This window comes from Pongo abelii, chromosome 4 (assembly GCF_028885655.2).
Source record: "Pongo abelii isolate AG06213 chromosome 4, NHGRI_mPonAbe1-v2.0_pri, whole genome shotgun sequence".
Taxonomy (NCBI): domain Eukaryota; kingdom Metazoa; phylum Chordata; class Mammalia; order Primates; family Hominidae; genus Pongo; species Pongo abelii.
In genome coordinates this window covers 74,947,095-74,960,112 of record NC_071989.2, presented here as the reverse complement: position 1 = coordinate 74,960,112, position 13,018 = coordinate 74,947,095, and the positions used below count along the sequence as shown (strand labels likewise).

The following is a 13,018-nucleotide window of genomic DNA, read 5'->3' as shown; positions in this document are numbered from 1 at the left end:
TGCGCAAATGATGTTTCAGTGGAGAACAGGCAAAATTAAGAGAAGAAAGACCCAGGAAGGCTGGGCACAGTGGCTCACGCGTGTAATCCCAGCACTTTGGGAGGCCAAGGTGGGTGGATCATGAGGTCAAGAAATCGAGACCATCCTGGCCAACATGGTGAAACCCCGTCTCTACTAAAATTACAAAAATTAGCTGGGCGTGGTGGCACATGCCTGTAGTCCCAGCTACTTGGGAGGCTGAGGCAAGAGAATTGCTTGAACCAGGGAGGTGGAGGTTGCAGTGAGCCAAGATTGCGCCACTGCACTCCAGCCTGGCAATAGAGCAAGACTCCGTCTCAAAAAAAAAAAAAAAAAAGAAAAGAAAAGAAAAGAAAAAAGACCCAGGACTGAGTAAGAAGAGACTAGTTTAAGATACAATGCAGGAAACATTGCAAGTCAAAAAAAAATTTTAAGGCACTGAAGGCTGTTAAACACGACTATAAACTACCAAGAAAAATTATGAAAAAAAAAAAAGATTATTAAGTCCCCTCTGGACTGTCTGTAGAAATTTTATATACTCTCATTAGCCTAAAATCTAATTTTGGTTGGTTTGATTACCTCTTCTGTAGAAGGGGTGGTGGGCTTAGGTACTGGATCATTTTTTAAATAATTATTTGAACTATGATTTAGAAATTTTGTATCCAGAAAGTAAAACAAACTGTGAGGTAACACTATTTGCCTAAATTATATGATTTAATCTAGAAAAATAATAAAACTTACCAAGTTCAGCCTTGGAAAATACAAGGAAGGTATCATCCTCATTGAGGTTTTTGTTAAAATCAATACATAGCTCACTCATTCTTTTCTTCATTGATTTGATTTCCTGAAAGGAAGATAAAAATACAGGGCATTAGCATTAAAAAGAAACTCATTTTTTGCCAGGCACGGTGGCCCACGCCTGTAATCCCAGCAATTTGGGAGGCCGAAGCGGGTGGATCATTTGAGGTCAAGAGTTCGAGACCAGCCTGGCCAACATGGTGAAAGCCAGTCTCTACTAAAAATACAAAAATTAGCTGGATGTGGTGGCGTGTGCTTATAATCCCAGCTACTCAGGAGGCTGAGGCAGGAGAATTGCTAGAAAAAAACAACAACTCATTTTTGTCACCATCAATTGAGTAAGTTTCACTTTCATATGAAGATTGACTTCTGTGCCCAAACTCCAGGAAGTACTTCTGTAGAGATGTGCTTGATAAAACAGGTTTCTGTAGTCCGCTATGTCATGCCCACATGTATCTGTGTGTAGCACTTATAGAAAGGCAAGCCTGGTGATGTCTTGGAAATTAGTTGTGAATTTGAAGAATAAATTTAGGAGGTACAGTAAACACAATATATTGCACATAGTACATACACAATAAATAGTTTCTGAGTGAATGAATAAATCTAGCAGCGCATTACCAATTAGCAAATTTCTAATCGTTTCCAATTCAAAATTTTAATTCAGTAATCAGCATCTGGTTATGAAGTAAACCAAGAGATAAGAGCTGAATAATTCATTCTATTGTTGCTTCAGGGAAAAGGTGATGCTTTCGTTTTATAGAGCTTTTGTAAACAAAGATGATTTATAGACTCTAAGATTTGCATAAAAAGTATTAGGTGGGAGATCAAATGAAGCAATAAGAAGGAAACCACCAGAAAAAAAAAAGATACAATTTTATTAATCTGTCCCATTCTTCTAACAATGTTACATAATGAAATTTACTGCTTTTCAAAGTGTGGCCCTGGCTAGAAGCATCAGCATCACCAGGGAAGTTGCTAGAAACGCAAATTCTTGGGACCCCCACTCTAACCCTACTAAAGTGCAAACTCTTAGAAGTTGAGTCCTATAATCAGAGTTTTAATAAGCCCTCCGTGTAATTTTGATGCACACTAAATTTGAGACTACTGACCTAACACACTGTTCAGTGGTGTTTTCCGATACTCTCCCTCAACCCCCTTTCTACCTCTGCCCCACTTTGCAGCACCCATGTAGTTCAGATAGGACCTGATCCTATCTGCAACTCTAGGTGTGTGACTTCTACACCACTTGGGCGCTCCTTCCACCCCCATTGCCCTCAGGACTGTTCAGATAACCCAGGCCTGGTATTCCATTGACTAAAAGGGAATTCAGGATTAACCATAGGATCCACTCTGGGCCATTAAGACATGAGGAGAGGTTTACTGGTGGCTTCTCTATGTCCTTCTGGATGGTGGAGTTTTTAGATTTATAGCCATTTTAGGAATGAAAGGAAGCCAGCCTTTAGATAAAACTAACACTGAGGAAGACACAGTAGAGAAATAGAAAAATCAGCTGGCCAATGACTCCACTGTGCATCAGGATCAAACCAACCCACGCAGCTCACCAACCCCTCGACCTTCCAGTTATACAAGCAAATAAATCTCTCGTTTAAACAGGGTTTTGTTAGCTGCAACCAAACATATCTTAACTAATACAGTGTTCATGCTCCAAACAGAATTAAGAATTGACCAGGAAGACAAAGGGTCAGGTAAGTGAGATCAATCACATTTCTCCTCTAACTCAGTGAAGGAAGAGGATACAAGGTGATCAAAGGGCTTTACATGGGAGAAAGGTACCCGTATCTCAGTGGTGCCTGTGGTTATAGCTAACATGCTGACAACACTTGATTTGGATTTCTTCCAAACTTATTTCCAGTCCTGCTGGCTAGAAGAATGACCTGGAAATAAATCATGGAGTATATTTCCTTTCCAAGAAGAAAAAGGTTAATTCTGGAGCCGAGTTTATTTTTGAACCTGGAAGACTTGACTGGCATTAGACAAAAGAAAAAGTTTGAGAGGCATCTTTCAGCAGCTAATCTCTCTCCTTTTAAGGGGCATGTGTTAAACATAGGATACTCCATTCCAAGGTGCTGGTTTTAAAACTCTCCATCGGTAAGGATTTTATAATCAGTGCCCCATCTCTGTATGACCAAGGGAGTGAAAAGACAAATCAACTACTAAGACCTGAGAACAGCTCTTAAAGAATGTAAAACAGGGTAGGGAAAATAAGCTCAACACACATGAAACAAATAAAACTTGTACAAGGTGTAAGAACAATTTTAAGTTATCAGTTGTTTGTCATCATGAAGTTAACAGGAGTTGTAGAATTTAAAACCACTAAATACGAAATACATTGTAGATGAATTTGTATTACGGGTTATTTTATTACAACCCATCTGGTTTCCCTATTTTCTGTTTTTTGTTGCACAAGTTGGGTAGCCCTCATCCGAAATGCTTGGGGCTTGAAATGTTTCAGATTTTGGAGTTTCTGGAGTCTGGAATATTCCCATTATTACCAGTAGAGCACGCCTAACCCGCAAAACCTGAAATGCTCCAATGAGCATTTCCTCTGAGCATCATGTCGGCACCCAAAAGTTGCAGACTGTGGAGCATTTTGGATTTCTGGATTAGGGATGTTCAACCAGTATTTTGTTTTATTTATTCATTTTTTTTCTGATAAGAAAAGGAAACATAAACTCACATTCTGTACTTGTTCAGGAAGATGGAGCCCATTTCTTTTCCCCATTTTAATTGACTTTTCCAAGTATCGTCTGGCCTCAGGTTTTATCTTCCCCAGATCACAGGTTTCCTGAAATTAAAGAGCATGAAAACCATTTCTGTTGAAACAGTGCATAGGTAAATTATAAACTATGAGGCCACAGCAAATTTATTCATCATCTCTGTTGGGTTATGAAGCACATAGGTGATTATGAGGCAGGCCCTATTGAAGACCTAATTTCTTTTATGCTTTAGTGAGCTCCTGCTCATTTAAAACAGAAACATGAAATAAATAAAAAGCTAACTAGAATTTCCTTGCCTTGAATCAAAATCAGCAGTGCCTGTACCACTTGGAAGTGTGATAACAGAGCATTTGCATAATCTAATTCTGAGCATTCTTTATGACTGAGTGGTCTTTTTCACAAAACATATTTCTTATCACAAATCATCTGGACTTAATTTTCTATCATTTGCTAACCTGGTTCCAACTTGAAAGGCAGGAATAGAAATAATGGGTAAATTCTACACAAATGCAGAGTGGGACTCTTTTGCCAATATACCAAACAGGGAGAGCTGGATAAAGCCCCAGCAAAAGCCTTTCAACACTTCAAAAATGCCTTACTGTCATTTGCCAAGAGAGATCAAGGGACTACAGCAAGCCGCATAGGAACAAGTATCTGGGGAAAATGAGTCAGCACTGCACAAAGAGGAGGAAAGCTGGACAGTAAATTTGAATCTATATGCAGCAGCACAAACAACACTCACTCAAAAGAACAGAGGACCATGGAGGGGAATGGAAAATTCCCCCAGCCACAGCAAGGTAATAAAGACACCAGATGTTTCTCTAAAGCAGGTGGCAGAATACACATGGCACATCTGGATGGCTGGGTAGTTAGTGGTTCCTAAGAAGAAATGGACTCTGGACAGATTCAGCAGGTGTAATGGATTCAGTTTGGTTGAAAGCCAATGAGGGACTTCTATTTCTAAAGCCTTATAGGCCTTCTATTGGTTAAACATTCTCTCCATGACAGACCCAGGCTGTTCAACCCTGAGCATCCCTAATTTCCCAACTAATTAAATCTGTAAAAGGACTGTGTTTAGCTTAGAGACTGCATTTTAGATTGTTGGTGCTAGATCTGTGCTGCAATAATTCTGTAATTGTATATCTTTTGTTGCAGCAGGTAACAGAGTTGTATTTTAACTAAATACTACTTAATACAGCCAACTGTATCTCACTTTGCCTGCTGAAAAATTATTTTATTTTTTTGGAGACAGTCTTGCTCTGTCACCCAGGCTGGAGTGCAGTGGTGTGATTATCAGCTCACTGCAACCTCCGCCTCCCAGGTTCAAGCAATTCTCATGCCTCGGCCTCCCAAGCAGCTAGGATTACAGGCATGTGCCACCACGTCCAGCTAATTTTTGCATTTTTAATAGAGACAGGGTTTTGCCACATTGGCCAGGATGGTCTCAAACTCCTGTCCTCAAGTGATCCACCTGCCTTGGCCTCCCAAAGTGCTGGGATTGCAGGTTTGAGTGACCATGCCTGGCCAACAAATAATTTTATGTTACAGTACTAAAGCATTTGTTGTGCATATATTTACTCTAAGGTTATCCTCAGTGGAGGCAGAAAATATTAGGCTCCTTTTTCCACAGAAACCTCCCTTTGTATCCCTGGAGAATTTGTGCATGCTGGCATGACTGGAGTTGGAACCCTCCCTAGCTAGTATCAGTGCACAATGGGATGCTAGCAGCAGGTGCCTGCAAAGGGAAGAAACCCACAATGGCCAGGGAGATAACTGGGCTATGGGCTGGTTCCCTCAGGGGTGGCCAGCAGCTCCAATCACAGTATTCCTGCGGATGTGATTAACTTGGGTTGATCTAGGCTGGCTTTAGCAGCACCAGGAAGTCTGTCCTGTAGTGTGAAGCACAGCAACAGGAGTCTCTCGACAGCGCAATACTGCAAGCTGTAGAGCTGGGGAGAATCCAGGCTGTAGTTATGTGCAGGGGACTTGGGAGGAATCCCTGGTGAGAAGGGCCTGGCAAGAGCTGGGTAAGTTGTTAAGGACCCAGGCGAGCAGGCTAAGGTCCAGAGCAGAAGGCAATGAAAGGAGCCAGTGAGAAGCTAAGGCTACAGGGGGACAGCCGTGTGTGTACTTGGGTTCCTGGGCCACATTTGGCCATGAGCTCAGGACACAGACTCATGACAAAGCCTCAACAGCTGAAGAATGCAGAATTCCTACCCTACGGCTATGCTTGATGAGGATGGGCTCTCATACTAGGTAGACTGCAACCTGCCCTATCAGCATGTAGCAGGGCTGCTCTTTCAGAAAGCCTAAAATATATTCAGGACATGAACTCAAAACTCATAGTCTATGTTAAAGTTAAAACTACTTATTCTCAAAATAAATGACACAGGTGCAAACAGGTAGAAGGATATTCTGAGAAAAATCAGCCCTGAATTAGGTCTAATTAAAATATGACTAATTAGCCTGGGAGTAGTGGCTCATGCCTTTAATCCCAGCATTGAGAGGCCGAATCGGGCGGATTACTTGAGGTGAGGGGTTTGAGACCAGCATGGCCAACATAGCAAAATCCCGTCTCTACTAAAAATACAAAAATCAGCCGGGTATGGTGGCATGTGTGTGTAATTCCAGCTACTTGGGAGGCTGAGGCAGGAGAATCACTTGAACCCGGGAAGTGGAAGCTCTAGTCAGCTGAGATTGTGCCACTGCATTCTGGCCCAGGTGATGGAGTAAAACTGTCTCAAAAAAAAAAAAAAAAATATATATATATATATATATATATATATATAAAATTTATATATGTATGACTAATTAACTGTAATGAAATCTTTAACTTACCACAAAAATGACACAACAGAAATCTGACTAATTATAACCAGACACTCCTTGCGAGGCAGACACAGGTCTCGGGAAATCCCCAGAGTTCTCTGGTAGGAGTAAGGCGCTTCTAAAATGTGCTACTTAAGCACATTCCTAACCCAGAGCTGATCATAGTAATATTCTCTTACAATCCCCAGGCAAGGTCAGAATTACTGCCCAAGGATTTTCTAAGAGGGAATCAGCCAACACTTATAGACTGTCTTGCTGTAATTGCACCTTCCTTCCTAACAAAAATTTCTCCCCTTGAATCTCAGCCAGGCCATGGGCCTCTTTAGGTGAAGTTTTTCTGCTTAAAGAGTAGAGGGCTAAAGTTCTCAGAAGTGATTTTTAAATTTATATGATCTGACAGTATGGAACCTTATTTTAGTCTCTGTGGTGACAAGATTTAATTTTACCCTAACTTCCTCCTGTAACAAAGAGTTTTAATATGAATGTGTATTCTGTCTGCATCTCTCTCACAAGTATGATTATATATTCATATTACAGACAAGAAAACTGAGGTTAAATGATTTTCCCAAGATCATATAGCTATCTAATGGTTAAAAACAGCAAAAAAAAACAAAACTTTGAATTCTAGTTTAATGTTTTTCCCAATGTACCATACTACTATATTACCATCCTTAATCATTCTTTAAAATTTTATCCCAAAAATTAAGTTTATTATTATTATTATTTTTGAGACAGGGTCTCTGTCACCTAGGCTGGAGTACAGTGGTGTAATCATGGCTCACTGCACCCTTGAACTCCTAGGCTCAATAGATCTTTGCACCTCAGCCTCCCAAGTAGCTGGGATTATAGGCACATGCCACCACATCTGGCTAATTTTTGTATATTTTGTAGAGAAGGGGTTTAATCATGTTGCCCAGGCTGTTCTAAAACTCCTGAGCTCAAATGATCCACCTGCCTCGGCTTCCCAACCTGCTGGGATTACAGACATGAGCCACCGTGCCTGGCCAAATATTGAGTTTCTTAATTTCCCCCAAACCCTCCCCGCCTTCTGTCTCATGACTCTTTTTCTTCACAAGAACTTTATATTTTCTGTTTCTAAAATATGTAAATAAAAAATTATTTCAGTGGGATTTTCTGTATTATACAAAGGAGAAATTACAATGCCGTTAAAAGAACTATGGAGATTAAGATAGTATATTTCTCTGAATATCATTAAAAAATGAATTCAGGGCTGGGCACAGTGGCTCACGCCTATAATCCCAACACTGTGGGAAGCTGAGGTGGGTGGATCAATTGAGCTCAGTTCACCAGCCTGGGAAACATGGCGAAACCTCGTCTCTACAACAACTAAAAAATACAAAAATTAGCTGGAGATGGTGGTGCGTGCTTGTAGTCTTAGCTACCTGGGAGGCTGAGGTGGGAGGATTGCTTGGGCCCAGGAGGCAGAGGTTGCAGTGAGCCAAGATTGAGCTACTGCACTCCAGCCTGGGCAACAGAGTGACAACCTGTTGCAGGAAAAAAAAAAAAAAAAAAAAAAAAATAGAATTCAGGGCTGGGTGTGGTGGCTTATCCCTGTAATCCCAGCAGTTTGGGAGGACAAGGCGGGAGGATCGCTTGAGCCCAGGTGGTTCAGGCTGCAGTGAGCCACGACTGTGCCACTGTACTCTGGCCGAGGTGACAGAGTGAGACCCCACCTCATTTAAAAAAAAAAAAAAAAAGAATTAGGAACTTTGAATTTGCTAAGGAATTATAATAGGATAACAGAGTATAGCCGGGTCTGGTGGCGTGTGCCTGTAGTCCCAGCTACTTGGGAGGCTGAGGTGGGAGAATCACTTGAGCCTGGGAGGCAGAGGTTGAAGTCAGCTGAGATCGCGTCACTACGGTCCAGCCTGGGTGACAGAGCCAGACCCTGTTTCTAAAACAAACAAACAAACAAACAAAAACCCAAAACCAAAAAACAAAAACCCAAACCAAAAAAATTAAACTAAAATAGAGAAATAACTAATTGTATTATATTTGTAATATAGTTCTTCTGCTCCCCCTTGCCCCCTGCCCCAGTCCATGACATTTACTATAAGGTTGCTATCTTACTACACGGTGAAGAACACATTCTTAGGTAGTTGTCTTCACTCCTGGGCTAGGGGGATACAGCCAGCACTGCTTGCTGACTACTAATTCAATATGCCATCGCAAGATTCACTGCTTCTGTGTGAGCCACAGCGTGAGGTTGCTGAAGTGAGGCATCACACTGCATGAAGATACATTTTCATTGGGGCTAGCTCAGTTCAACATACATTTACATTTACTGAGCTCCTATTTATTCCTGGCACTAAGGAAACAAAAAGGAATATTCTTGAAGAGCTTTAAGTCACATGAAGGAAAAGAAAGACATACTAATAGATAACATCTATATCACACAGCATGTTAAAAAATAGGTAAGTACTCCATGTCCTTTGTAGGGACATGGATGAAATTGGAAATCATCATTCTCAGTAAACTATCGCAAGAACAAAAAACCAAACACCGCATATTCTCACTCATAGGTGGGAATTGAACAATGAGAACACATGGACACAGGAAGGGGAACATCACACTATGGGGACTGTTGTGGGGTGGGGGGAGGGGGGAGGGATAGCATTGGGAGATATACCTAATGCTGGATGACGAGTTGGTGGGTGCAGCGCACCAGCATGGCACATGTATACATATGTAACTAACCTGCACATTGCGCACATGTACCATAAAACCTAAAGTATAATAATAATAATAATAATAATAAAAGAAAGAAAAAAAAAAATAGGTAAGTACTTGGAAAAAAGAGGGGCACAAAAGAAGGGTGCCTAGCCAATGAGGAAACTAAGCCAAGGTAGTTGATGCTTTATATCTGGATCCCTAGGCTTTTAAGACCCCAACAAACTTGTAAGTTTAGTAGTATTGATTATGACCAATGACTAGGCTTAAATATTTCAAAAATCAAGAAGACATGGAAAATAAAGGGAATTAAATTGTAAATGAATTTGGGATATCTTTTTTTTTTTTTTTTTTTTTTTGGTGGTTGTCATTGTTTTAAGGTACTGGTTCTTTTTAAACTTAATTTTAAAAATTTTATCTCTTTATTTATTTGAGACTGGGTTATGAGACTGGCTAATTTCTGTATTTTTGGTAGAGATGGGGTTTCGCCATGTTGCCCAGGCTGGTTTGGAACTTCTGGGCTCAGGCCATCCGCTCACCTTGGCCTCCCAAAGTGCTGGGATTTCAGGCATGAGCCACTATACCCGGTCAGTTCTGGTTCTTGTATTTTAATTTGGAGCTGGGTCTCCATGGATGGTCAAGTAGGAGAGATTACATAATGTTAAAAATCATATACTTAATCTTGTGACCTATTCATCTGCACTGTAACATTAAAGCTTTCCTATTTAAATCACTAATTGGTTAAGATGAATTGGCAAGACCAAAGCCTGCCGCTCTAAAAAAATAAATAAATAAACAATATTACAATAGATCACTGTACTTCTCAAATTTAGCTTGCATAATTCAGCCTCTATTTCATGAAACAATTCCTCTTGTGCATTTATTCCTTAGCAGGCCGCTGGAATAGAATATGCCTGATTGTTTTGACATGAAGACACTGTACATTTTTCTCGCCAAAATGGCTGGAAAGAGCAGGTATGAAATCTTCTTTGATGTTTGTTGGCTTTTTAAAAGCCAACAATTGAGAAGCCCTTGTCAGAATTGGGAAATACTAATACCTGCAGTCATAATTGCTGGCTTCTGACACTTGGCCATTTTTTTAGCTTAAAAGGATGAGGAAGTCCTTGTTTTCACTGCTTTTTCTCTTTTTTTTTTCTTAGTGGAATTAAGGATACATTTAATGTATGTTAAATTTTTATGTGTAACCTGATATCTGCAAATGAATATAACTATATATGTAGTGAGGACAAATTAAATCCACCCTTCAACTTATAAAATAGGACATTAATAATACCATTGCATTTACTTATGCAACAGGTAACCTGTGCAAAAAATAACTACTCTCTTGAATTTTGATAAACATTTTTTCCAGTTTTACCACTTATATATTGTACAGTTTTGCTTCTTTTTGAGCTTTATAAAGTATCATATTGTATGCAGTATTCTGCGGTTTCTTTCCTCCACTTTTACTAAGATTCAACTATATTGTTCCATGTTGTTATGCTTATTTATTTTAATGCTATAAAATATTCCATTGCATAAATGTGCCACAATTTATAGATCCATTTTCTTGCTGATGGGAATCTGGGTTGTTATGAACACTTGTTCAATACTACCTTGCACAAATGCAAAGGTATCTCTAGGTAAATACTGAGGTGGGAGTGGGAGGATGTGCTAGGTTGTGGAGAATGTAAGCTCCAACTTTCTAATACTAAGTTTTTCTCCAACTTGGTGATGAATCAGTTATACTCTTAGAAGCAGTGCACAAACATTCTTGTTGATCCATATCCACAAAGATAACTTGGCATTGTTGGTTTTCTTAATCTTTGCCAATCTTGTGAATGAAGAATGGTGGGAACTCATTATGGTCTTCATTTGCATTTCTCTGATTACTAATAAAGTTGAACATCTTTTCATATATTTGATTGCTATGTGCGTTTCTGTTGAAATATTTCTTCATATCATTTGCCCATTTTTCTTTTTTTATTGTGTTTTTATATATATATTTTTTATTATTATCATACTTTAAGTTTTAGGGTACATGTGCACAATGTGCAGGTTAGTTACATATGTATACATGTGCCATGCTGGTGCGCTGCACCCACTAACTCATCCTCTAGCATTAGGTATATCTCCCAATGCTATCCCTCCCCTCTTCCCCTACCCCACAACAGTCCCCAGAGTGTGATGTTCCCCTTCCTGTGTCCATGTGTTCTCATTGTTCAATTCCCACCTATGAGTGAGAATATGTGGTGTTTGGTTTTTTGTTCTTGCGATAGTTTACTGAGAATGATGATTTCCAATTTCATCCATGTCCTTACAAAGGACATGAACTCATCATTTTTTATGGCTGCATAGTATTCCATGGTGTACATGTGCCACATTTTCTTAATCCAGTCTATCATTGTTGGACATTTGGGTTGGTTCCAAGTCTTTGCTATTGTGAATAATGCCGCAATAAACATACGTGTGCATGTGTCTTCATAGCAGCATGATTTATAGTCCTTTGGGTATATACCCAGTAATGGGATGGCTGGGTCAAATGGTATTTCTAGTTCTAGATCCCTGAGGAATCGCCACACTGACTTCCACAATGGTTGAACTAGTTTACAGTCCCACCAACAGTGTAAAAGTGTTCCTTTTTCTCCACATCCTCTCCAGCACCTGTTGTTTCCTGACTTTTTAATGATTGCCATTCTAACTGGTGTGAGATGGTATCTCATTGTGGTTTTGATTTGCATTTCTCTGATGGCCAGTGATGGTGAGCATTTTTTCATGTGTTTTTGGCTGCATAAATGTCTTCTTTTGAGAAGTGTCTGTTCATGTCCTTCACCCACTTGTTGATGGGGTTGTTTGTTTTTTTCTTGTAAATTTGTTTGAGTTCATTGTAGATTCTGGATATTAGCCCTTTGTCAGATGAGTAGGTTACGAAAATTTTCTCCCATTTTGTAGGTTGCCTGTTCACTCTGATTGATGGTAGTTTCTTTTGCTGTGCAGAAGCTCTTGAGTTTAATTAGATCCCATTTGTCAATTTTGGCTTTTGTTGCCATTGTTTTTGGTGTTTTAGACATGAAGTCCTTGCCCATGCCTATGTCCTGAATGGTAATGCCTAGGTTTTCTTCTAGGGTTTTTATGGTTTTAGGTCTAACGTTTAAGTCTTTAATCCATCTTGAATTGATTTTTGTATAAGGTGTAAGGAAGGGATCCAGTTTCAGCTTTCTGCATATAGCTAGCCAGTTTTCCCAGCACCATTTATCAAATAGGGAATCCTTTCCCCATTCCTTGTTTTTCTCAGGTTTGTCAAAGATCAGATAGTCGTAGATATGTGGTGTTATTTCTGAGGGCTCTGTTCTGTTCCATTGATCTATATCTCTGTTTTGGTACCAGTACCATGCTGTTTTTGTAACTGTAGCCTTGTAGTATAGTTTGAAGTCAGGTAGTGTGATGCCTCCAGCTTTGTTCTTTTGGCTTAGGATTGACTTGGTGATGTGGGCTCTTTTTTGGTTCCATATGAACTTTAAAGTAGTTTTTTCCAATTCTGTGAAGAAAGTCATTGGTAGCTTGATGGGGATGGCATTGAATCTGTAAATTACCTTGGGCAGTATGGCCATTTTCACGATATTGATTCTTCCTACCCATGAGCATGGAATGTTCTTCCATTTGTTTGTATCCTCTTTTATTTCCTTGAGCAGTGGTTTGTAGTTCTCCTTGAAGAGGTCCTTCACGTCCCTTGTAAGTTGGATTCCTAGGTATTTTATCCTCTTTGAAGCAATTGTGCATGGGAGTTCACTCATGATTTGGCTCTCTGTTTGTCTGTTGTTGGTGTATAAGAATGCTTGTGATTTTTGTACACTGATTTTGTATCCTGAGACTTTGCTGAAGTTGCTTATCAGCTTAAGGAGATTTTGGGCTGAGACGATGGGGTTTTCTAGATATACAATCAT

General features: G+C 39.8%; 1 protein-coding gene across 4 annotated transcripts in view; it reads right to left on the bottom strand.

The window, feature by feature from the left end:
* NLN (neurolysin) overlaps nucleotides 1-13,018 on the bottom strand; it is a 107,500-nt gene that overhangs the window by 45,513 nt on the left and 48,969 nt on the right. For all 4 annotated transcript variants that reach the window (XM_024246794.3, NM_001133949.2, XM_054555204.2 and 1 more), the window contains 2 exon segments: nucleotides 3,515-3,622; nucleotides 760-862 (listed from right to left, as the gene is read on the bottom strand). In XM_024246794.3, coding sequence (XP_024102562.2) covers nucleotides 760-862; nucleotides 3,515-3,622 — 211 coding nt within the window.